We start from the raw sequence: 22,259 nt of genomic DNA, 5'->3' as shown, positions 1-22,259 counted from the left end.
AGGTTTTTTTATAAGTTATGTATCTATATGAAGAATCATCATTCATACTTGATTTTTTTTTTACTCCAGACACAATCTCTTCTTCAGTACTCATCCTCATCCACATCCAACCAACATTCAAATACAAAAACTTGAGTTGAACCAAAGATGAGATGAGGTAAGGTCATATTTTGATAAATGATAACAATAACAGCATAAGCATACGAGTAACTTGAGTTGAACCATCTGACATTCTCATATACCTGTCACTCACATACTACAAACCATATATATATATCTGTTCTTTAAATATTCAGCGTCCTAGACAAGCACAATATTATAATTATTAATATTATTATTATTATACCAATTTACATTCTCTTCCCACTCATCAACAACACACTGATGCCTCACCTACCATGCGATTGTCATCTATCACTAACGATCATAAGGATATTCTGTATCATTCTCCACCACTTTCAAGTGCTTAGGTTGTTCACCCAAACAGTGTACATTCCACATCTTAAAATACGCTCTTTCCAAGTTTTTCACCTACAAAAAAATAAAAATTAATAATAATAATCCCCTTAAAACATATAACTATAGTACAAATAAGGGTATTTTGGTCTTTGATAAAAAAAAAATGAATGGAATGGAATAGCGAGTTCCAATTCCGAGAGCTTACCCAGCGGGATGTGTCAAAGAGAGGACAAGTAAGGCGTGATAACTTAAGTTTGCTCTTCAGCTCTTCAAGTTTCGACCGGTTTAAAGCAAGATACACCGCCCTCTCTTCATACTCTTTCATACTTCATAATTTCCAAAACAAAAAGTTAAATCAGAATATTTCAATTCCAGCCCTTGAGGTTTAAAAAAGCAGCAAAAGTTGCACAAACCTGTTAACAATCATTTCCTCACCAACTCCAGTGGCTAAGCAGAGTGAACCAGCAACTCTAGTGGCCATTTTCTCAAGGGGAAGCGTCACCATTGGCAAACCAGCCCAGAGAACATCTGTCCCTGTTGTATGCGCGTTACATAGGGGCCTATTTTAACATAATCACAAAACTATAAGGACTTAACTATAATATAATTAAACAAAAAAAAATAGGGAGGGGGTTTTACGTATCAAGGCAAAGATCTGCCAAAGAACTGCGTCTGATGTGTTCGTTCTTCATAGCAACATCTGTGAAAATAATCTGGTCTGGTTGCACACCCTGTGCAGCAGCATCTACACATTACCCAACCAAAAAAAACATGTAAGAAATAGCATCCTACTTTTATTTCTTCTTATTACAACATTCAAACTATAGTTTTATTTTTATATAATAAGAGGATTAAAAATGACATACAGGCACGAAGTCTCATTTCACCAGCAGCTGGGAACCTGAGAAGCCAAAGGGCACTATTGGGAACGCGCTTTAAAATATTGCACCTGAAACAAACAAACAAACAAACAAACAACAAACATTATGTTAAATGTTAATGTTACTTACAAGAGTAATAGAAACTGAGATATATATAGATATATGTTTAATGTTACCAAGTGATGAAAATTTCAGGATCCATCTTGTAAAGCTGATTAAAACAAGCAAATATGAACTTGTTTTCAGGCAATCCGTAAGCTGAACGTTTGGGCTGGCAGTTTACATCCAGCACATCAAGGTTTTTCTGCACACAACCATTAACAAAAAAGAGCAGATGTTGCTTTAAAAAATCTAACAAAATATGAAAAATCTAGTCGATTATAACAATAACAAATTAATCAAACTACATTTACAACTTTACCTGCTTGTAATCATTCACAAAGTAGCAATGAGGGAGATGAACGAGCTTCTCAGAGTAAATATGAGCAAACCGAGTTGGAGAGACAAACTGTAAGTAAGGTTAAACATTTAAGCATCTAGTAAAAATGAGATTTTTTTTTTAAAAAAAAAGAGATAAAAAGAAAATCCTTTACTTCATCAGTGACCAAATACTGTATGTAGTTAGCACCAGTTGTGCCAGGGAATCCCATATATGAGACTTGAATGGGAGCTGGTTGCAGAGCAAATATTTCATTTCTTGCCCCCTGGAATATATAAATATATTATAGAAACAAGAAACTGATGAAGTGAAAATGATGGTTGAATTTAATTATATTCATACCTTGGTATAACCATTGAGATTGATAAGTATTTGTATCTGATCCTCATTTATAAGCCTTGCAATCATATCAGAAGTCATTGCTGACACATCCTTAAAATGTTCTGCTTCTGACTGGATCCTAACCCTCCATTCACTCCCATCATTTGGACTCAAAGCATAGCAGAACACCTAATTTTCAAACAACAAATTAAAATTTAAAAAAAAAAAAAAATCTATATTCATAATGATTACAAAAACTATACACCAACAAACCTCAACATTTTCTCTATTATGCATGCCAAATACAGATCCCATCAAATGTGATAGTGGATGGTTTCCAAAATCACTGCTCACATATCTAAGCATTGATGAATTTATATAAGTAATAAGATGTAAAATAAATGAGGAATTTATATAATTAATAACATTATCCCTTAAAAAGTTATAACACATATTTATGTGTACCCGATTTTCAGTCGATTGTAGCCTCCTGTGATCTTTATTGGCAATGGAAGAGGATGTTTGAAAGGAGGAAGAGAGAAACGGCTTGCAATTACAGAACAATGTGCAGCATATTTGCGACTATTAAAAAAAAAAAAAAGAACCCAATTAGTATTTTATAATTATATCAAGTAATTCATAAATCTAATTCATAAAACTACCTGATTTCAAGTGCAAGGAGTGGATCAAGGGGATATGCAATCGCATGGAAAGGTTGCACGCTAGGAATAACCGACATCTGGATGGAAAAAGTCAAGTCAAGTCAAGTCAAACTATCAACTATGTCATAACAAGACCAAAAGGCTAAAAATGTAATATTGTCAAAACCTTGATTTGTCTTCTGAGTATATTTTCAACTTCAATAAACATTCTTTTCCTGTCATCCCAGTCGCATACACACTAGAAAAAAAAATAAGTATCAAAAACTGTCTGATTAGCAAGTAGTAGAGAAAATGAGAAATTACAAATACGATTCACGAAAAAAGGGCTAAAATGTAAATGCAAGAAATACCTGTAACGTGTGTAGCAGATTACAAGTTGCTTCAGGAAAGTCAGAACGTATGGCTAATGCTTGACGATAGCTTTTGATAGCTGCTTCCACATGTCCACTACAAATTACAAGTGTAGGTGTTCAAAATACAAATTGACCATTTGACCAAGTTAAGTATATTATTTGTTTAAAATGAAGTGAAAAGAAGTGAAGAAACCTGTCTTTGTAAGCTGAAGCAAGGTTTGCATGAGCTTCAGCCATGGTTGGGCGAATGACAATTGCATGTGAGTAGTCTTGAATTGCTTCATTAACTCTCCCAATTTCCTTGTAAGTGTTTCCACGATTAACAAGACCATCAGCTGCTAAAGGATCAATGCGAAGAACTTCATTGTAGCAAGAAATAGCATCCGCATAATTCCCCTGTTTGTTTAATCATAAATCAACTCTTTTTAGCACACCTAAATGCAAAAATAACAACCTGTTTTCCTTCATTTTGATACCTGTTGCTTGTATATTATGGCTAGATTGTTAAAAGGAGCAGACAATCCTGTTGTTACAGTTAAAGTTGCCTTGTAACATTGTGCAGCAGCAGTCATCATGTTCCTGAATATCAAAAACCTCATTTTAGACCTTTTACTACTTTATGTAAATATGTAATACATAAATAATTTTATAACCATACCATTCCATGTATATATTTCCAAGATTAGTGAGAGCCTGAGGATGACTAGGTTGCAAAGAAAGGCATTGCTAGAATGCAAAACAAGACTTTGATCACAACTAAGCCAATAAAAGATTTCAGAGAAGAAAAAATAAATGCAAAGAATATGATAACCTACACGGTAGCAATGAATGGCTTCTTCAACTTTGCCAGCATCCTTAAGTGCATTTCCCTAGTGAAAAGAATATTGTTAGAAGCATGAACAAACAAAAAATTAACTATCCAAGAGAATGAAAAAGGAAAAACTCACGAGATTATTATATGCTTCTAAAAATCCAGCATCACGAGCTATAGCCTGCTTATAATGGTTAATTGCCATCTCCAAGTTACCTTGCTCATAATATATGCTAGCTAAATTCCCTGAACAATGTAAAAGTCAACTTAGTAAAAGTCAAATACTTGGTTCATGTAAAAGATAGAAACAAAATATGATAGTCTTTTACTATTCCTCACCAAAAGCCATGGCATAGTCTGGTTTAGACTGAAGAGCACGCTGATAACATACAATAGCTTCTGTAGCCATTCCCAAAGCCTATATAAATTGCAAAGTCAACCCAATTTTAGCAAAAAATTTAAAAAGAAAAAAATCTCATTGTGTTAATATCTACCAAGAATTAAGTATTCACCTTGTATACATTTCCCAAGTTCAAATAGGCATCAGAAAATGTTGGCTTAAGTTTGACTGCTTCCTGCAATGTGGAAGAGTAATACAAGACATATATAATATTTGCATGTCATTGACAAAAAAAAAAGGAATAATAATAATAATAATTATATGTATATACCTTGTAATACTGGAGTGCCCTATTAAGATCACGTGACTCCATGAAAAGGCCAGCAAGGTTTGACCAAGCAATAGCAAAAGTTGGTTGAATACGGAGTGCCTCCACATAGCAATTGTATGCCTGTCCAAAAAACACTTCTCAACATATAGCAAGAGCTACACAAAATGATGCCTTATAATCTTTGACAAGAAGTTCCTCTTCTGAATAGCTCGTAAAGATATTCGGACAAGTAAAGATAGAATGTATAGATAGACAAAACTTATGTCCACTTTTGCCCCTGGATCATTGTATTGTAAGCCACTGAAGTTCAAATGACAAAGTGGGAAAGTGATCAGGAACTGTCTTGAGACTAATTAACACCAGACATATATAAGAGTTAGAAAAATCAATACCAAACAGGACCTTCAACGCCTCTTGGAAAGTCAAAACTATGCATTATTCAGGGGAACATGTTTATGGCATAGTGTCAATGGAACAAAAGAAAATGTGATAACTAAACATATGCATCAAGTTTTCTTACTTCTTGAACCAATCCTTGAGCTTTCATCAAGTTCCCAAGGTTGCTGTGAGCATCAACCTACATAGACATATACCAAATAAATATATATAATTAGAAACCAAATAAGCAATAAATCAGAAAATAAAGATGACTAGAGTTCATAAGTTCATACCAAACGAGGGTTCAAAGAAAGAGCCTGTCGACAGCATTGAGCAGCTTCAGTTAGCCTTCCTTTCCTCATGTAAGCACTTCCCAAGTTTGACCATGCATCCGCAAAGTTAGGGCGAAGCTACATATATCATTCTCAAGGTTAGTGTGATTAACAGAAAGAGGTCAAAGTGGAATAAAAGAGAGGAGGGGGGGGGGGGGGGGGGGGGGGGGATTATTTAACCTTACCTCGATTGCAATTAAATAATAGCGAATGGCAACATCAATATTCCCCTTTTCCTGTATAGAAAAAAAATGCAGTGAGTAAAATTCGTTATGTAATGCTGTAATGTTTAAAAACAGAAGAGAAGAGACACCAGAAAACACAGTAACAAGTTATAACCTTCCATGCATTTGCCATATTCCCATAGCACTCAGCAAAATTTCGATCAATCCGTAGAGCTTCTTCATTCTTTGCAATACACATATCAAAGTCATGTAACTGAAACAAAAGGAAAAGTTTGTGTGTGAGAACCATGAATATGACTAAACTAGAAAGCAAGAAAGGTATAGAACTATAGATCGAATATAGCCAACCTGATAATATATTGCCCCCATGAGAAGAAGATTATCTGTTCGCATTGGGTTCCTGTCATAAACAGCCTTGCTATGATCTAATGCCAGTCTAAAGTCTCCAGACTTGTACTTTTGATGAGCAAGGGACATGAGCATATCTTCATCAGCTGTAACATTAAGCATTATTTATTGTTCAGCTCTTCAGCCAGAAGACGCAAAAAAGAAATACTGAAAGACCAAAACATACCCAAAATATTCAAATGAAAGAGTATTTACCATGTTCAGGTCACCCCCCCCCAAACCCACACACACACACAACAAAACATTGCATGGCAAAGAAACAACTAAACATTTCAAAAAAGGTATGGAAACAGATAGTGAGGCCTCATCCAAAACAACCACAAAGGTATGTCAAAAGACCACCAAAAATTGAGTGATCAAATGTGATCCCAACCTCAATTCACAAATGGAAGCACCCTCTTTAGCTCTCTTGCTCATACCTGGTCCAAAAAAGAACTGAATCATTTTAATTTCTTTATCACCCGATCTAACTGATCCTCTTATTTTGCTCCAGAAGAGTTCACATTGCCCATAACTTGGTGTCACAAGAAATTTTGTAAAGGAATCTCTCGAAAGGTTTTAACTTTTAAGAATTGTGAACCTCTATGAAGAAAACAAAACCACAGACGATCATCTCACACACCAAGTAGTGACTTAAAATTTCAACTACTTAATTCTCAAGTCTAAAACCCTAAATGCATAAACTTCCAGATTCCCAGACAACCAAAAGTTGAAAGAAAGTTGCACAAAAAAACAACCAAACCCTAGGCATTATCATATAATCTAAACCGTAAATAACAAAATAAAATTAAACCTTCACGAATATCAAGTCCTTGCGACAGTTTAAGATTGACGTTAGCCGATGAAGGATCAATTTCCGTTGACAAAACAAACGAAGATTCACGGTGATGATCGCCATTATTATACGAAACCCTAGCAGCCTGCTGCAACAACTGGTGTTGCTTCTGCTGCTGCTGCTGCTGAAATTGCTGTTGTTGAGCTTGTCTAGGATCGGTCTGTAGGGACAACATAACTGATCGGCCGGAGAATTTCCTAGAATGGAGATCGTCGTCGCCGATTAAACCTCTTTGTTATCAAACAAAAATCATGGAACGCGACGATAATGAGTATACCGTTTCATAAAATTAGAGGATCAAAAACAAAGGATGATGATCCTCCCTCTATTTCTCGATTTGTGGGGATCTTTCGCGTAGTAGAAACGAAGAAGAGAGAGAAACAATCACGAAAGTGTTTCCCTTTTGTTCGTTGATTTTGTGCCTAATTATATAAATATAAATAAAATATATTTTCCATAAAATCTTTCCCACCCACCGCGTTTAAAGCCGATCAAGTCAATTTCACTGTCTCCACCGCCGGAACTTCTGTCTATACTCCACCGACCGGCCCAAGGCCCATAGATAAAAATAGTCAAATTAACCTCAAATTAGTGTTTTTATTAGTTTATATCTCGAATTATTATTATCTAAAACCAACATTGAGAGGTTTCAAGTTATTTTAAAATAATGATTTCATAAAGAAAAAAATTGAATTGGGGATTTTGAGAAATTATTGGGTATTTTGAGAAATTATTGATTCTACATCATTAAAATGGTGATATAAATTGAAAATTTTGTAGATTTTTTTGTGGTTGAAGATTTCAATTACCATAATAAGCGCGAGCATTATGTCGTGTCCGCCTGTTAGATGATCTTGATCTTCTTACAATCGTGTGTTGTATGGTATAAATTGTTGTTGTAACCACTCGATTTTGTGTATTTGCCATTATCGCCATCGTGAAAAGATCTCTACATACGAGATTTGAGATGTTATCTGCCATTTAGTATTTGTTATCTCGATTTTGTCGCCTGGATTTCAATTCTCTAAGTATTCTTAGATTGCTAGAAGGTGATAGGAACACAATTTAGTAACAGGAGACTGTGAGAATGTTTGAGCGTTGATATAAAGAGAAACTGCATGATCTATATAATAATGTCTTCTGACAAAAACATATTATAAATTTGTCGGTTCCCAACACACTTTACCCTTTTTATGCGGTGAATATAATCTTAATATTCGCTTTCAATATCATTGTAGAGTATAGAATATTATATCATATCATATCATACTATATTATAAAGGAAACATTTTTTCTTTCACCATGTTCATTTGAAACTCTTATGCATTTTTCCTTTCACAACATTCATTTGAAACTTCCATGACTTTTCAATTTCTTTATAATAATAATTATAAGTTGGTTAATAAGGTTAATTAAATATCAAATCTAAAGTGTAATCATATATAAACTAAATTTTAATATTAAAAATAATATTTTTACTTCTACTAATAAAGTTAAGTTTTTTAACTTTTAACATATTATAGTTATTAGTTTTTATATATTGTTGGATGTAAACCATTATCATTTTAAAGATACAATTTTGGAACAGTGTGTATAAAATATTTAAATTATTAATTTGAATATAACATTACAAGGTCAACTTAAATATAAATTTTAGTTTAACTTAAAAAATTAACCCAAATAATATTTTATAAATAGTTAAAAATGATTAGTTGTAGTGTCTTTCTAATAATGATTATAAGTTGATTAATCTGGTTAAATAAATATTAACCCTAAAGTGTAATCATAAATATACTAAATTTCAATTTTAAAATAATATTTTTACTTCTACTTATAAAGTTATGTCTTTAACTTTTAACATACGTAATTTATTATATTTAATATATTGTTGTATGTAAACCATTATCAGTTTAAAGCTATAATTTTTGAAAAGTTTGGACAAAATACTTAAATTGTTAATTTAAATATAACATTACGATGTCAATGTAAATATAAATTTTAGTTCCACTTAAAAAACCAAAAAATATTTTGTAAATAAATTGTAATCTCAATTTAACTAAACTATTTCCTAAATATATTTTTATAGTCGTTAAAACTTTTCAAATAAGTAGCTTAAAATAACTTACGATAACAATAGTTAAAAATAACTCTATATAAATGATTATATTGTTACTTTTAAAATAAAAAAAAAAAAAAAAAAAAAAACAATGTTTGATGTTGTAAATAATTATAATGATAGAAATTAAAACATTAAGCAAATAAATTTTAAAAAATTAATTAACAATAAAAACAACTATAAATAACATTAAACCATATATTATATTTAATTTTATTCATGTGTAACTCGCGGATAAAAGTCATTCAAATGATCAAGATTATGCAGTTATAATAGATGTATATATTATCATATAATTCAAAATAATCAATATATTATATCAATTTAGTATACGAATTATTATATCAAATTTAACAATAACGTTATTTCTATATTTAAAAAAAAAAAAAACATATATTTGTAAAGACTTTAACTATATAGGTGTTTATGCGCAACACACGGATAAAGCTAGCATTTTTCGTTGAACCTCATGCATTTGAAACTCCTAAGGTTATTCAACTTATATTTTTACTCAAACCATATTCATTTGAAACCTGCTATTTAAATGAATATCACTCAAAAGTCTCTTAATAATGATTAACTATTCAAAAGTTTTATAACTTATATAATATGTTTAATAAGCAATTAATGGATAGTCTACTATAAAAGGTCAATCTTTTTGAGTAGAAACACAAATACAAATCACATACAAATTTCACAAAGAAAACAAGCTTAAAGGTTTTTGTGTTGGTTTGAGGGCTTTGGACCATTTTCGAGCCATGTTATTATGTTAAAGTTTTTAATTTGTAAGTTTGTTGTATACTAATCCTTATATATATATATATATATATATATATATATATATATATATATATATATAAAGTTTTTAATTTGTAAGTTTGTTGTATACTAATCCTTATATATATATATATATATATATATATATATATATATATATATATATATATATATATATATCTTGGTTTAAGTATTCTTTTAAGACAATCATTGTTGTCGGGGTTGAAATTTAAATGTAAATTAGATTAGATTCTTATTATCAATTATATGTTATTGAATGTGATATAAATAGTATTTAATTAGATATTATATATATGTTTTGTATTTTTGTGTTGCTTCAAAGAAATAATTAATTAAAATCATGGATATGTCATATTATCCATGTAAATCTCTTTTAAAATGCAAATTGTCTATTTTATCACTTTATATCTTAGTATATGTTTAACATTTTAATTATAATAGTAAGTGATTTTTAAAACTTTTATTTCACTTAATAATAATAATAATAATAATAATAATAATAATAATAATAATAATAATAAATGGTAAATTAGAAAAATCATGGATATTTTATATTATCCATGAAAGTCTCTTTTGAAATGTAAATTGTCAATCTTATCATTTTATTATTTAGTATATGTTTCATATTTGATATTTGAGTAATAATATTTAGTATTTCTTAAAAGTTTTCTTTAAATTATTAATAATAATAAATGCTTTAAGTTAATAAACAATAATTTTAAATGATAATAACATCAAAATAAAAGTTATGTAACGTTAGTTACAAATAAATTGTATTCTAAATGATCATCATTATTGAAATTATAAAATAACCACATAAGTAAAAAAATTTAAATTAATCAGTCATAATATTTTTTATAAATAATACTAAACAGATAATTATATTTAATTTTATTAATGAGGAAGGTGGAATGATGTCAATGAATAATATTGTTCAAAATAGTTGAGATTTTATATATATAATTTAGTGTAAAAATATTATGTCAAAGTTAATGTCAATAAATAACCATTTTAAACATATGTTTTTCAATATTTTAACAATATATTTTTAACCTGCGTTGCGCAACGCGCGTGAATTCGTCTAGTATTATTGTAAATTGAAACAACTTCTTATGGTATTTATGAAACTGTGTGTGACATGTTTGCAAGTAGTTATGTACTTTTGAAAAAAATACATTTTAAATGGAAAGGATAATTTTTTATTAAAAAAAATACCAATGAATGTAATGATGTTATGGCATGGGATTTTTTTACTAATCTAAAATACATAATTACTAAAAGAAATTAAGTAGATTATTGTAACGCCCGCAGATCTGGAATAATCAATTTAGAGACGATAAGCGTCGAAAATGACTTTCTGATGGAAGATTATTCAGAATGAGTAATCTTAACTAAGTTGTAGTAGTCTTGAAAAAAAATCTGAATATATAAAGAATGTCGAAATCTGAGTTATAATGAAGAGGTTATGGCATGTCGAAGTTTCGTGACAGAACCAACACGACACAGCGTGACGTAAATAGTGAGTTTACGATAGATCGATATTTTGGCCTTAGCGATCTAAACGAAAGTCGTAGAATACGTTAAACCGAGAGCGTGCATAAAAAGAACGTCCAAATTTGACTGCATATGAGGAAGTTATGATTTTTCTAAGTTTCAGCTTAGCGGTATGCAGCCCAAACTTCGAATAAGAGATTGAGTGGTTTCTAGCCGAAATAATCTAAACGAGAATCGAAGATCTTGTCGATAGTAGTGCAATGGAAGAAAGATGAAAATGGACGTTAGATGAAGGAGTTGTGAATTCTTAACAGATTTTTGTTGTCCCGACCTACTAAAAATAATATAATAAAATTTAAATCAAAATTAGCCAATGGTGTCTAAACAAGAGTTGTAGAGCATAATCTCACCTTCGCGTGGATATAAAGAACGTCGAAAACGGAGCTCGTATGCGAAAGATATGAATTTCTGAAGTTCGAGGCACGATTAATAAAGGGGGAACGCCCCGCGTTCGGAGCCCAGAGCCTGTCCCGTCGCATGTCAAGTCCGAAGTTTGTAAGCCATGACGCACGGCGGAACGCGCTGCATTTGGAGGCCAGACCCTTCCTATATATAGGATGTGAGTCCAGCCGAATTGGTTGCTCATTTCTTTCCTTTCACTCCCTTATTCTTCCTTTTTCTTGGCAAGTTGTACCCCCGAAGCCCCAGTATCAATCCCGACACCCGAAGCAAGTCCCGAAGCCCTGAAGATCCCGAGAAGTAAAGTTTCCGAGCCGAAACTCTGCCTGCAAGAGGCCCGGTTTCAAGGAAGCTGTAACACCCTGTTTATTTATTAAATAAATTAATTAATTAATTAATGTGTAGTAGCCCTAAAATCAATAATTATATGCAGGGTGTTGGTTCCGAGGAGTTAATTGGCATAATCTGGAAGTCGACGTTAAAAGTGTAAATTTTGGATTAGTTTTGTAAGGATTTTAGAAGATGGGGGTTGTTTAGTAAAATCCGGACTTAGTTTGCAAAGAAATTCAAGGGGCGAGGTTTAAAGGGTAAAATATGGATTGGACTTGAAAGGAATTGGAGAATAAGGGGCCAATTTCGTCATTATGGAAAAAAAAATGAGAAATGGGACGGGTATTTATGCCAAAGAGAACCCTAACCCTAGTGACCATATGCAGCTGTCATCTTCACCATTCTCACACTCTCCACCTTTCAACCATTGCTCTCCTTGCCGGGGATATCAAGAGCCATAAGACCAAGCTTGCTGTCGTCGCTAACTCACCACGGGTATGCCACCCACTGCTGGTAACGTCGTGGGTTGCACTGAGGACTGAAGATCGAAGTAAGGGACGACGTCGCGAGGGTCGTCATAACTGGGTGGCATGGTTGTCATTATCGTTCTCTGTGTAACACCCTTAATCGGAAAGACAAAGAAAGGAAAGGAAAACCCTAAGTTAAAGGGGCAACTCGTCGAGTCCGAGGAGGAACTCGGCGAGTCCGAGCGGGATCCGGGTCGAGGAGTAAGTGACCGACTCGATGAGTCGGAGAATGGACTCGGAGAGTCCGGTCTGAAGAGGGAAACCCTAAATCTAGGACTTGACACCCTATTTAAGCATACCATTCTCATTTCTAGGGCTTCATTTGCAACCTCCATTGTCCAGAACGAACCCCCCCTAACCATCCAAGTCCATTCTTGAGCTTGTGTGAGAAGATTAAGGCCTTTCTTGGTGCGTCTTGAAGGTTGTAGGAGAAAGGAGCGAGGAAAGGAGTATAGATTCGGATTTTGGGTGACATCTCAGATCATTTGAAGGTATGAAACTCACACCTTGGTTATTTATCATCTAGATCTATCTTGGTTATGAGTTTTGGGACCCGTATGCCATATCCTTGGATCATTTTGATTTGGAGCCCAAATCTGAAGTTGCTACTTCAGATCTAAGTGTATTCTGGCCTAAAAAATCATAAAGCATCAGTCTGTGGGTTGGTTGTTAAGCCTCTTTGTCTTAAACCCGATTTTGGAGTGTTTTGGGCCTAGATCTCCTTAGTTACACGTAAAGTTTGCACCTTTACGTGAGGGATAGGCTTTGGAAGTATGGATCTATGATTTGGAGCCCCTGCATGGCTCGAAAAGCCACTGAATGGATTAAGAACTGGAGCGACTCGGCGAGTCACATGGGTGGACTCGGTGAGTTGGATGAAGTTGGGCATGAACTCGGCGAGTTGGAAGAATAACTCGGCGAGTCTGTTGAAGATTGCCTTGGACTCGGCGAGTCTGTTCTTGGACTCGGCGAGTCAAGTCGCGGAACCCCAAACCCTTCGAGTTGAGGCTCGAATCAGTGAGTCGAGTGGAGACTCAGTGAGTTGGACAGGTCAGGACTCGGAAATCGGTGGACTCGGCGAGTCATGGACTGACTCGGCGAGTCGAGTCGCGAATGGAAGGACTCTGAGCATATGAACTCGGCGAGTCGGTAGGCAGACTCGGCGAGTAGGGTTGACCTGGAAGGTTAAATAGGATCCGCGTGTGTGTTCAAGTCTTCCCTTGACACTTAGCATTCTATACAATCCGTTCGTCCAAACCACTCACTATAGGTGAGTTCATACCCCTTAATTAACATTTTAAATGTTTTTAAATGCTTCTAGGGGGGATACAAGTTGAGCAATTATAGTTATTATATCAATCACATGTGATTAATAACTACCAAACAAGCGGTTATCTTACTTTTCAAACTGTTTTACCTCAAACTGTTTTACAAACTCTTTTACTTGTCAAATACCTTTACTTAAACTCTTTTATACTTTTATATTGTCAAGTGCATGTCTATGTATGTATAGTTATATAAGTAATGTTTAAAGGAATTAGGAAGGCTAGCTCGCTTTAATTCCTTTTCCTTGTTTGGATGTAGCTTTAGGGCATCGGCTATCCGTCCGAAGGTAGTTTAAATATTAATTGTATATCCTGTATACATATATAGTCATAAAAGTTCTTTCACTTAGATCCATACCTTTGGGTAGCAAGGGTATACAAACATGTCCATACATTGCTAGTAAACTACTATAGGAGTAGTTTAAGAAGATACAAACACTATTACTAGAACAATGAAACATACAATGAGTCAGTTCATACATGAGTCAATAGATACAGAGTGATGAGAAACAAACAATATACTATAATGAGAAACAAACATACAGGCTAGCCAGAGAAAGAACACACAACACCGCTAGCACACAAGTACATTACATATACATTAATACATTTATGTGAGCCATTAAACGGGGCATGGCACTACCTGTCATGACCGTTTTTGTATCCAGAATCTCCTTAATTGGGGAGCGTATGAGTTTGTGTATAGATCTATACTGGATTGACTATCCTACACCTTGCTGCTCGCTACAGTGGGACTTGCAAGTCTACGGGTGCCAAATGTCATTTCTTACGGCGTCTTACATCGTCGTTTTACTATTGAGTCGGTAGCAGGATATAGGCTGATCAAATATTACTTTAAATAACAAATGGTTTAAGGTAGTTAGTACAACAGTAGTTACTTAATACAACACTACAGTACTATAATATTATTCCCATTACATTCACTTCGTGAACATGCACACGATGCACGGTAATGTAAAAACTATATTTTTGGTTAATGATAGTCGGATTTGGGAAAATACACACTCTTACATGAGACACACACACAGATACTAGATGCCTTGGGAGAAGACTACTTTTAGTAGGAAACGTAGGGTTTTCTAGGAGTGTTCAAACAAATACCAACTTTACAAAACTTATACGTTACATCTTACAAACATCTTACAAATGCTTTCATACAAACATTGACACTAATATACTTATGATCTCACCAGCTTAGCTTTAAAGCTGATACTCCCTTTCAAAATAACTTGTATTCTCAAGGCACCAATAGACAGGTACCGGAGCCAGGTTTTTGAGAAGATGAAGCTCGTTCAGGACTCCTCTTTTGTTTTGGATGTATATTTTTGGTGTCTATATAGCATGTCAGAACACACTTATATGGAATTATATTATTAATGCAATCGATGATGTTGTTGCTTGTTTACTACTTTGCATGGTTGTGATACCGTACATGACGTCCTCCACCCCCGAACGTTTCCGCCGTTCCAGTTTTGGGGTGTGACAATAACTAAACATTATAATTAGTGATCAAAGTTATAATTAGATTAACTTTTATGTATTATTGAATAAAAAATAAAAATAAAAATGGTATGAATTAATGTATATATTTGATCAAAACTAACTTTGGTTGCAAAGTTATAACTAAACATTATAATTAGTGATCAAAGTTATAATTAGATCAACTTTTATGTATTATTGTATAAAAAATAAAAATAAAAATGGTATGAATTAATATATATATATATATATGATAAAAACTAACTTTGGTTGCAAAGTTATAACTAAACATTATAATCAGTGATCAAAGTTATAATTAAATCCATTAAAAATGTACTATAAATATTTTCTCGAGAAATTGATGATACTGTATTAAATAATATTTTACAAAATTTGGCAAAAAAATATAAGAATATATTATAATTTTTTTTTCATATTTATATAAAAAACTTCAACGATTATTATTGTAATAAATCTTTATTTATAAATTTGTCAAAAATATCATGTTTGTATCGTCGAACGTTTTTTTTTTAAGTTTTGTAATTTTTTTTTTCAAATTGCTTATCATTAATAAAGTTGGAAAAAATATAAATTAAAAAAAAATTAAAAAAATAAAGATGTATATGTTTTTTTAGGCTAGAAGATGTTTGAATATGTTAGAAGACTCTGGTCCACATCTGCGCTAAGAAGAGGGCGCACATACATTTTTAGGTCTGCAGTCTTCAAAAAAACAAACAGTCTGCGAATGCTAATGTTTGCGCGTGGTCTGAGCGGCACGGACAGAAGATGCCACGCAGATCTGCAGACAAAAAAAAACACTACCTTACATTTACATTTTTAGTGCAAACGGACAAATTAAGAACGATGTTATTGGGTGGAACAAAATATTGCAATTTTTTTTTCTTAAGTAATTTTTTTTTGTAGGAGCTTTGCTTTAAAATAAATTAATGATTGTGTTTGGTTTGTGGAACGCAATTATTAATGAATTGAAATTCCATAGCGTGTCCGATTTAGTTTAATGAAAATTGTTCACTCTGTGTTTCGTGTAAAGTTTATAATATTCATGCTTTTTTGAAATTAATAATAACCATATAGTTATTTGTATCATACAAATTTATCAATATTTAAGTTATATTATTTTATCTTGTAAAACATGCATATATCGGCCTATTTTAACAAAAAAAAAAAAATCAAAGCATATTTTTAATTAATAAAAAAACCATATTTTAGAAATACCCCTCCATGCAGATACGTCTTTGGCCACCCATGATTACTTGTCATTGATATGTCACCTTTAATCAATATAAACAAATGAACGATCAGATGAACATGAATGGAATTGAAAATATTACGAGAGGCATGGATAATTGTCTCACCCATCCTACCAATCCGGCATGTTATCTCAATCGTGTAGATGATATGATTCTTTCCAAAATGAACCAAAAGAAGCTGTTTCATCCATTGGTTCAAATTCAATTGAAAAAACACCATCCTACAAATCGATGTGCATTTGAGAGCCTCGATTCACCTGATTTGATGACCCCTCTTCTCTGTTCTTCCTAAAGGGGTCGTCAGAATTCAGTTTATCAATCATTAGGAAAAAAAAGGTTGAGATTGTAGAGAGAATTGAAGATGTCGACGGAAATGGCTAACACAGATCCAGAGGGAATCGATGGTGTTCGTATGACCTGGAACGCCTGGCCTCGCACAAAAGTTGAAGCAAGCAAGTGCGTCATTCCAATCGCCGCTTCGATTTCTCCGATCCGTCCTCACCCACACATACCCAACAATCCTTACGCGCCTCTCCGATGCAAGACCTGCTCCGCCGTTCTCAACCCTTTCTGCCGTGTCGACTTCTCTGCCCTGATTTGGATCTGCCCATTCTGCTTTCAACGCAACCACTTCCCCCACCACTACTCCGGTATTTCCGAAACCAATGTCCCCGCAGAACTCTACCCCCAATACACCACCGTCGAATACGCCGTCCCCAATCCCGACACCCGTCTTAACCCTCCTCAACCCGTCTACGTATTCGTCCTCGACACGTGTATGATTGAGGAGGAATTAAAGTATGCCAAATTGGCATTACAACAAGCACTTGAATTCATACCGGAAAATGCTTTGGTGGGTTTTGTTTCCTTCGGGACGCAGGTTCAGGTCCATGAATTGGGTTACGCTGATATCTCCAAGGTTTATGTGTTTCAAGGCTCCAAAGAGATGACAAGAGAGGATGTACTCGATCAACTAGGACTCCTCGCCGGCGTTGCCAATGGCCGGAGAATGGGTGGTGGACCGGGTTTTCAAAAGGGGGTAGTACAAGGACAAGGACAAGGGTTTCCAAATTCAGGGGTTTCCAGGTTTTTGTTGCCTGCTTCCGAAGGCGCCTACATAATCCATTCGGTGAGTATAATCTAAATTATATTCAAATTTCAACAGCTATGATTCCTCCATTCTTACGAAAACTCATAATTTAGCGATTAGAAGAATTGGGTGTCGATTTATGGCCTGTTGCACCTGGTAATCGATCGTTGAGATGCACTGGTGTCGCATTAAGTGTTGCAGCAGGTTTGATTTGTGCTTGTTCGCCTGGAACTGGTGGTCGTATAGTGGCTCTGGTTGGTGGGCCATGCACAGAAGGCAATGGTTCTGTAAGTTCTGCTACTTTTTTCTTCCCTTCCGATCGCAAATACGCCATTGACGCTCAATAAAAACTCTGTTTTCACATTTCATTCAAATGGATGGTTTCCGTTGCCATTTTTATCTCACAAGATCTTAACCTTTTTTCGCATTTGGATTTTGACAGATTGTCTCACAAGATTTATCTGATCCAGTTCGATCGCATAAAGATTTAGATAAAGATTCAGCATTATACTTTAGAAAAGCAGTCAATTTTTATGAGGAACTTTCAAAGCAGATGGTTAGCCAGGGTCATGTTTTGGACCTTTTTGCTTCTGCACTAGATCAGGTAGAAAATGGTTACCCTAGTCTTTACATTCATGCAACAAAATGTTTCTTTAATTCTATAAAAAAACTCATTCACATTAAAAATGTAATTTTTTGTTCATATCCTTTAGCATTTAATGCAATTTATGTTATTAGGTTGGGGTTGCAGAGATGAAGGTTATTATTGAAAGAACTGGAGGCCTTGTTGTTCTATCAGAAAGTTTTGGTCATTCGGTTTTTAAAGATTCATTTAAACGTGTTTTTGAAAACAGAGAAGATTCTCTTGGTCTTTCTTATAAGTGAGTATTTCATCCTTCACATATTCATTTGAAAATAGTTTATTATCAGAAAACTTTTTGTCAAGATAAGTAAATGACACGTTTTTTTTTTTTTCTATCTTATTAAATTCATAACTAGTTTATTACTTGCAGTGGCACACTTGAGATGAACTGTTCAAAAGATATAAAAATTCAAGGGATTATTGGACCTTGCACATCTCTTGAGAAGGTATTGGTTTTACTAAATTTTATAACTTTTAATATTATCTTTAAAAATATTGTAACGTTTTTTAAAAAAAAATGCAGAAAGGACCTGCTGTTGCAAGCACAACAATTGGTCAAGGGAACACTAATGCATGGAAGCTGTGTGGACTTGATAACGACACTTGTTTGACTGTTTTATTTGACATTTCTTCAAGTGATAAACCAGATCATTCTGGAAACTTAAATCCACAATTGTATATACAAACACTTACAAGGTATATAAATTAGACATTGTATATAGAAAAATCTACCTTATTACACTCATGAAAATTGCTATAACTGAATATTGATTCAGCTACCAAAGTATTGATGGACAATCAAAGCTTCGAGTTACTACCATTACAAGAAGATGGATAGAGGGTTCAGCAGTTTCAGAGGTATTATTAAATATTTAAATTATTTTTACTCTTGTTTATTGTGTAAAAAACAAAATACAATGTGTTTTTTATCTTTAATTCTCGTTTACAGGAATTAATGCAAGGTTTTGATCAAGAGACTGCTGCTGTAGTAATGGCTAGATTAACATCTTATAAAATGGAAACCGAGGTATATAAATTATAAATTATAATTCAATTGTTATAGGGAATAGTTTTTGTTACGTTTTTATATTTTTGTTAGGAAACATTCGATGCAACAAGGTGGTTAGATAGAAATCTGATCCGTCTATGTTCTAGATTTGGCGACTACAGAAAAGATGATCCGACTTCATTTTCGTTAAACCCTAATTTTTCTTTGTTCCCTCAATTTATGTTCAATCTAAGGAGATCTCCATTCGTACAGGTAATTAATTTTAATTATTGATCTAATAGATTAGAAATTGCAATAAACAAACATTAAATATAATATAGTTTTAATTTGTGGAATGAAATGCGAATGAAGGTGTTCAATAACAGTCCAGATGAGACAGCTTACTTTCGCATGATGCTAAATCGGGAAAGCATAACGAATGCGACAGTGATGATCCAACCTTCTTTGATCTCGTATTCATTCAATTCGTTGCCTTCACCTGCTTTGCTTGATGTGGCATCCATTTCAGCTGATCGAATCCTTTTGTTAGATTCGTATTTCAGTGTTGTTATTTTCCATGGAATCACTGTTGCTCAATGGAGGAACATGGGCTACCAAAATCAACCAGAACACCAGGTATATATCTCGTGTTCATTCTTTCTTTCCACTTCACACATGCCACCCAAAATTAAATTTTTCATAATTTTTTAGGCATTTTCACAATTATTGCAAGCTCCACATGATGATGCTGAATTGATAATACGTGATCGATTTCCTGCCCCACGATTGGTGGTGTGTGATCAGCATGGTTCTCAGGTCATCTCATCAAATATCATTATCTTAAATTTTGTTTATTATTTATTTATTACCTTTTTACATTGTATTAAATTATTTTAAAAAATGCTATATTATATGGTAATTAATCAGGCACGATTCTTATTGGCCAAGTTGAATCCTTCAGCAACTTACAATAGTGACGTGGGTGCTGGAATGGATGTTATCTTCACTGATGATGTAAATCTTCAAGTATTCCTTGAACATCTACAAAGGCTAGCAGTTCAATCTTCTTAGATACATACCACTTTAAATAGCACTTGATAGGGTTACAAAATTTTCATTTTTCATCAAAGTTTTGCAGCATAATCTAGAAATGATTATTTACACAAAAACGTGTGATTGATCAAACCACGGTTTGCGAATTTGATGTAGTTTGCTTCGTTTAAATCAAATGGGATAATGAAAGAAAGATGAAACATGTAAATTTGAAGGTTGATGGATTATATGAGGTGACAATCTACTATAAAAGATTTATTTTTAGTTGTGTTTCTTTGTTATACATGCATTGTATTTTATTATTTTCATTTTACTTTATGTTTTGCACTTATGATTCCAAGTATTTCAATGAAAATTATGAAACAAGTATAGATATAAGCCAATTAACCTGTTTAATATGATTCCCTTTGCCAGTAATGTCATCAACATAGCTAAGAACATGAGGAACTACTCTATCCCATAAATATATAAAAATAGAGGACTTGGGTTTTACAACACAAAAATGCTATAATAGAAATGTAAAAGTGATGATCTAAGTTTTAATACCATAACTATGAAGCTATATATTCTTTTTGGCATCATCACCTGCATATGCGCATGTTCTATATGCCAATAACAAAAATAATAACATCTACGCTATTTTTTTTATTAAGCAATGTAATTTTGCCACTCATCAATAATTGTTGATATGTAAAAACTTCCAACACGATACAACATATATGAGCATGATATGCTATGAACTGTCATTATGTATGCTTTTAAAAAACGCTATAACTCGCCATAACATTGCTTTTATGTATTGACATGACTATGGATCCTGGGGCCATAACATAGCTTTCATTTATCGACACGACTATGGATCTTGGGTGCTTAATGGGCTACATTATAGAGTAGGGTTGTAAATGTATCAAACGTACATGGACAAGGGCTTGTTGGGTTGTAAATGTATCGAACGTACATGGACAAGGGCTTGTTCATGTTCATTCGTTTAAGTTAATGGAACGAACACGAACAAGGATTTGTTTGTAATGTCCCAAAAATACTGATAAAAAATTTCATTTTAAACCATCAATTCCATACAACCATTTGTTCCAAAACCAATCAGAGTAAATTGTATTTTTAAACATTAGGGTAAAACAATTATAATCAGTGCGAAAAAGCTACCAGGGGATGCTGTGCAGTTAAGCCAAACCCTTCCCTTTAGAACTGGAAGTACCTGAAAAAAGTTTAACCACAAACCGTAAGCACAAAGATTAGTGAGTTCCCCAAAATACCACATGCCATACATACATTTGCCATGAGCTACCCCCATGGTCTTTCCTCGGATTTCCATGAGACACCCCTATGGTTTTATATGTAAGTGTCATGGACTACCCCCATGGTATTTCCTTCCACTGCCATGGGCTATCCCCATGGTCTTATATACAAGTGTCATGGGCTACCCCATGGTCTTTCATATAAATTTCATGGACTACGCTTGGGGTCTTCCATGCAAGTATGACAAAGATAACTAGCATCCTACATAGTATAGTGAGAAGACTCACATTGTCGACACAGTTCATAGCTAATAGCTCTCACAACTAACAAATGAGCGCTAAACACCTCCTAATAAACCATACATGGTAATCCCTAAATCTACCTTCGTAAAATATAAATTTGACCAAAAGTCAACGATCAAAGTCAAAGTCAACGGTCATCATCACCATTATGTAACATCCATAAAAGTCATGCCAAATTTGAACTTTTTAAAACATTTAAAAATCATTAAGTTATTACAATTCGTTTTCAAAATAGTATCACATCAGAGTTCCCAAAAATCAGAAACATAAAATCGAGAAGTGTACGGTTACGCCTTCGCCTTCCCGCGATCATCCGAAGTATCTGAAAAAATAATCGATAAATGTAAGCTCGAAGTCTTAGTGAGTTACCC

The 22,259-nt window shown here is 33.6% G+C and overlaps 2 protein-coding genes across 2 annotated transcripts; one reads left to right on the top strand and one right to left on the bottom strand.

The window, feature by feature from the left end:
- Positions 1 to 211: 211 nt before the first annotated feature.
- On the bottom strand, positions 212 to 7,153 carry LOC111887725 (probable UDP-N-acetylglucosamine--peptide N-acetylglucosaminyltransferase SEC). The gene is made up of 28 exons (XM_023883893.3): positions 6,694 to 7,153; positions 5,841 to 5,986; positions 5,647 to 5,745; positions 5,493 to 5,543; positions 5,269 to 5,385; positions 5,118 to 5,174; positions 4,598 to 4,717; positions 4,439 to 4,501; positions 4,266 to 4,344; positions 4,063 to 4,172; positions 3,931 to 3,984; positions 3,774 to 3,841; positions 3,592 to 3,694; positions 3,309 to 3,511; positions 3,113 to 3,209; positions 2,929 to 3,000; positions 2,763 to 2,839; positions 2,566 to 2,682; positions 2,374 to 2,458; positions 2,122 to 2,289; positions 1,934 to 2,044; positions 1,762 to 1,848; positions 1,517 to 1,644; positions 1,326 to 1,408; positions 1,099 to 1,204; positions 873 to 1,019; positions 665 to 785; positions 212 to 531 (listed from the first exon to the last, which is right to left on the bottom strand). The coding sequence occupies exons 1-28, from the start codon at positions 6,908 to 6,910 to the stop codon at positions 418 to 420; spliced, it is 3,000 nt and encodes a 999-aa protein (XP_023739661.1). The 5' UTR covers positions 6,911 to 7,153; the 3' UTR covers positions 212 to 417.
- A 9,400-nt stretch (positions 7,154 to 16,553) lies between these two features.
- LOC111887705 (protein transport protein SEC23) lies at positions 16,554 to 20,597 on the top strand. The gene is made up of 12 exons (XM_023883880.3): positions 16,554 to 17,684; positions 17,759 to 17,932; positions 18,088 to 18,249; positions 18,384 to 18,526; positions 18,659 to 18,734; positions 18,812 to 18,984; positions 19,065 to 19,146; positions 19,238 to 19,315; positions 19,388 to 19,549; positions 19,649 to 19,912; positions 19,988 to 20,092; positions 20,204 to 20,597. Exons 1-12 carry the CDS (start codon positions 16,917 to 16,919, stop codon positions 20,345 to 20,347), a joined length of 2,331 nt encoding a protein of 776 aa, XP_023739648.1. The 5' UTR covers positions 16,554 to 16,916; the 3' UTR covers positions 20,348 to 20,597.
- Positions 20,598 to 22,259: the final 1,662 nt, after the last annotated feature.

This window comes from Lactuca sativa, chromosome 2, assembly GCF_002870075.4.
Source record: "Lactuca sativa cultivar Salinas chromosome 2, Lsat_Salinas_v11, whole genome shotgun sequence".
Lineage (NCBI taxonomy): Eukaryota > Viridiplantae > Streptophyta > Magnoliopsida > Asterales > Asteraceae > Lactuca > Lactuca sativa.
This window is presented reverse-complemented; position numbering and strand designations above follow the sequence as displayed.

Coding starts and splice junctions, on each gene's coding strand:
- LOC111887725 (XM_023883893.3), bottom strand. CDS start 6,910: ATGTTGTCCCTACAGACCGATCCTAGACAAGCTCAACAACAGCAATTT. Junction 1,645..1,761: donor TTGTGAATGATTACAAGCAG/GTAAAGTTGTAA, acceptor GGTTGTGTGCAG/AAAAACCTTGATGTGCTGGA. Junction 532..664: donor TCTTTGACACATCCCGCTGG/GTAAGCTCTCGG, acceptor ATTTTTTTGTAG/GTGAAAAACTTGGAAAGAGC.
- LOC111887705 (XM_023883880.3), top strand. CDS start 16,917: ATGTCGACGGAAATGGCTAACACAGATCCAGAGGGAATCGATGGTGTT. Junction 18,985..19,064: donor TATATACAAACACTTACAAG/GTATATAAATTA, acceptor ATATTGATTCAG/CTACCAAAGTATTGATGGAC. Junction 19,316..19,387: donor CTTATAAAATGGAAACCGAG/GTATATAAATTA, acceptor TATTTTTGTTAG/GAAACATTCGATGCAACAAG.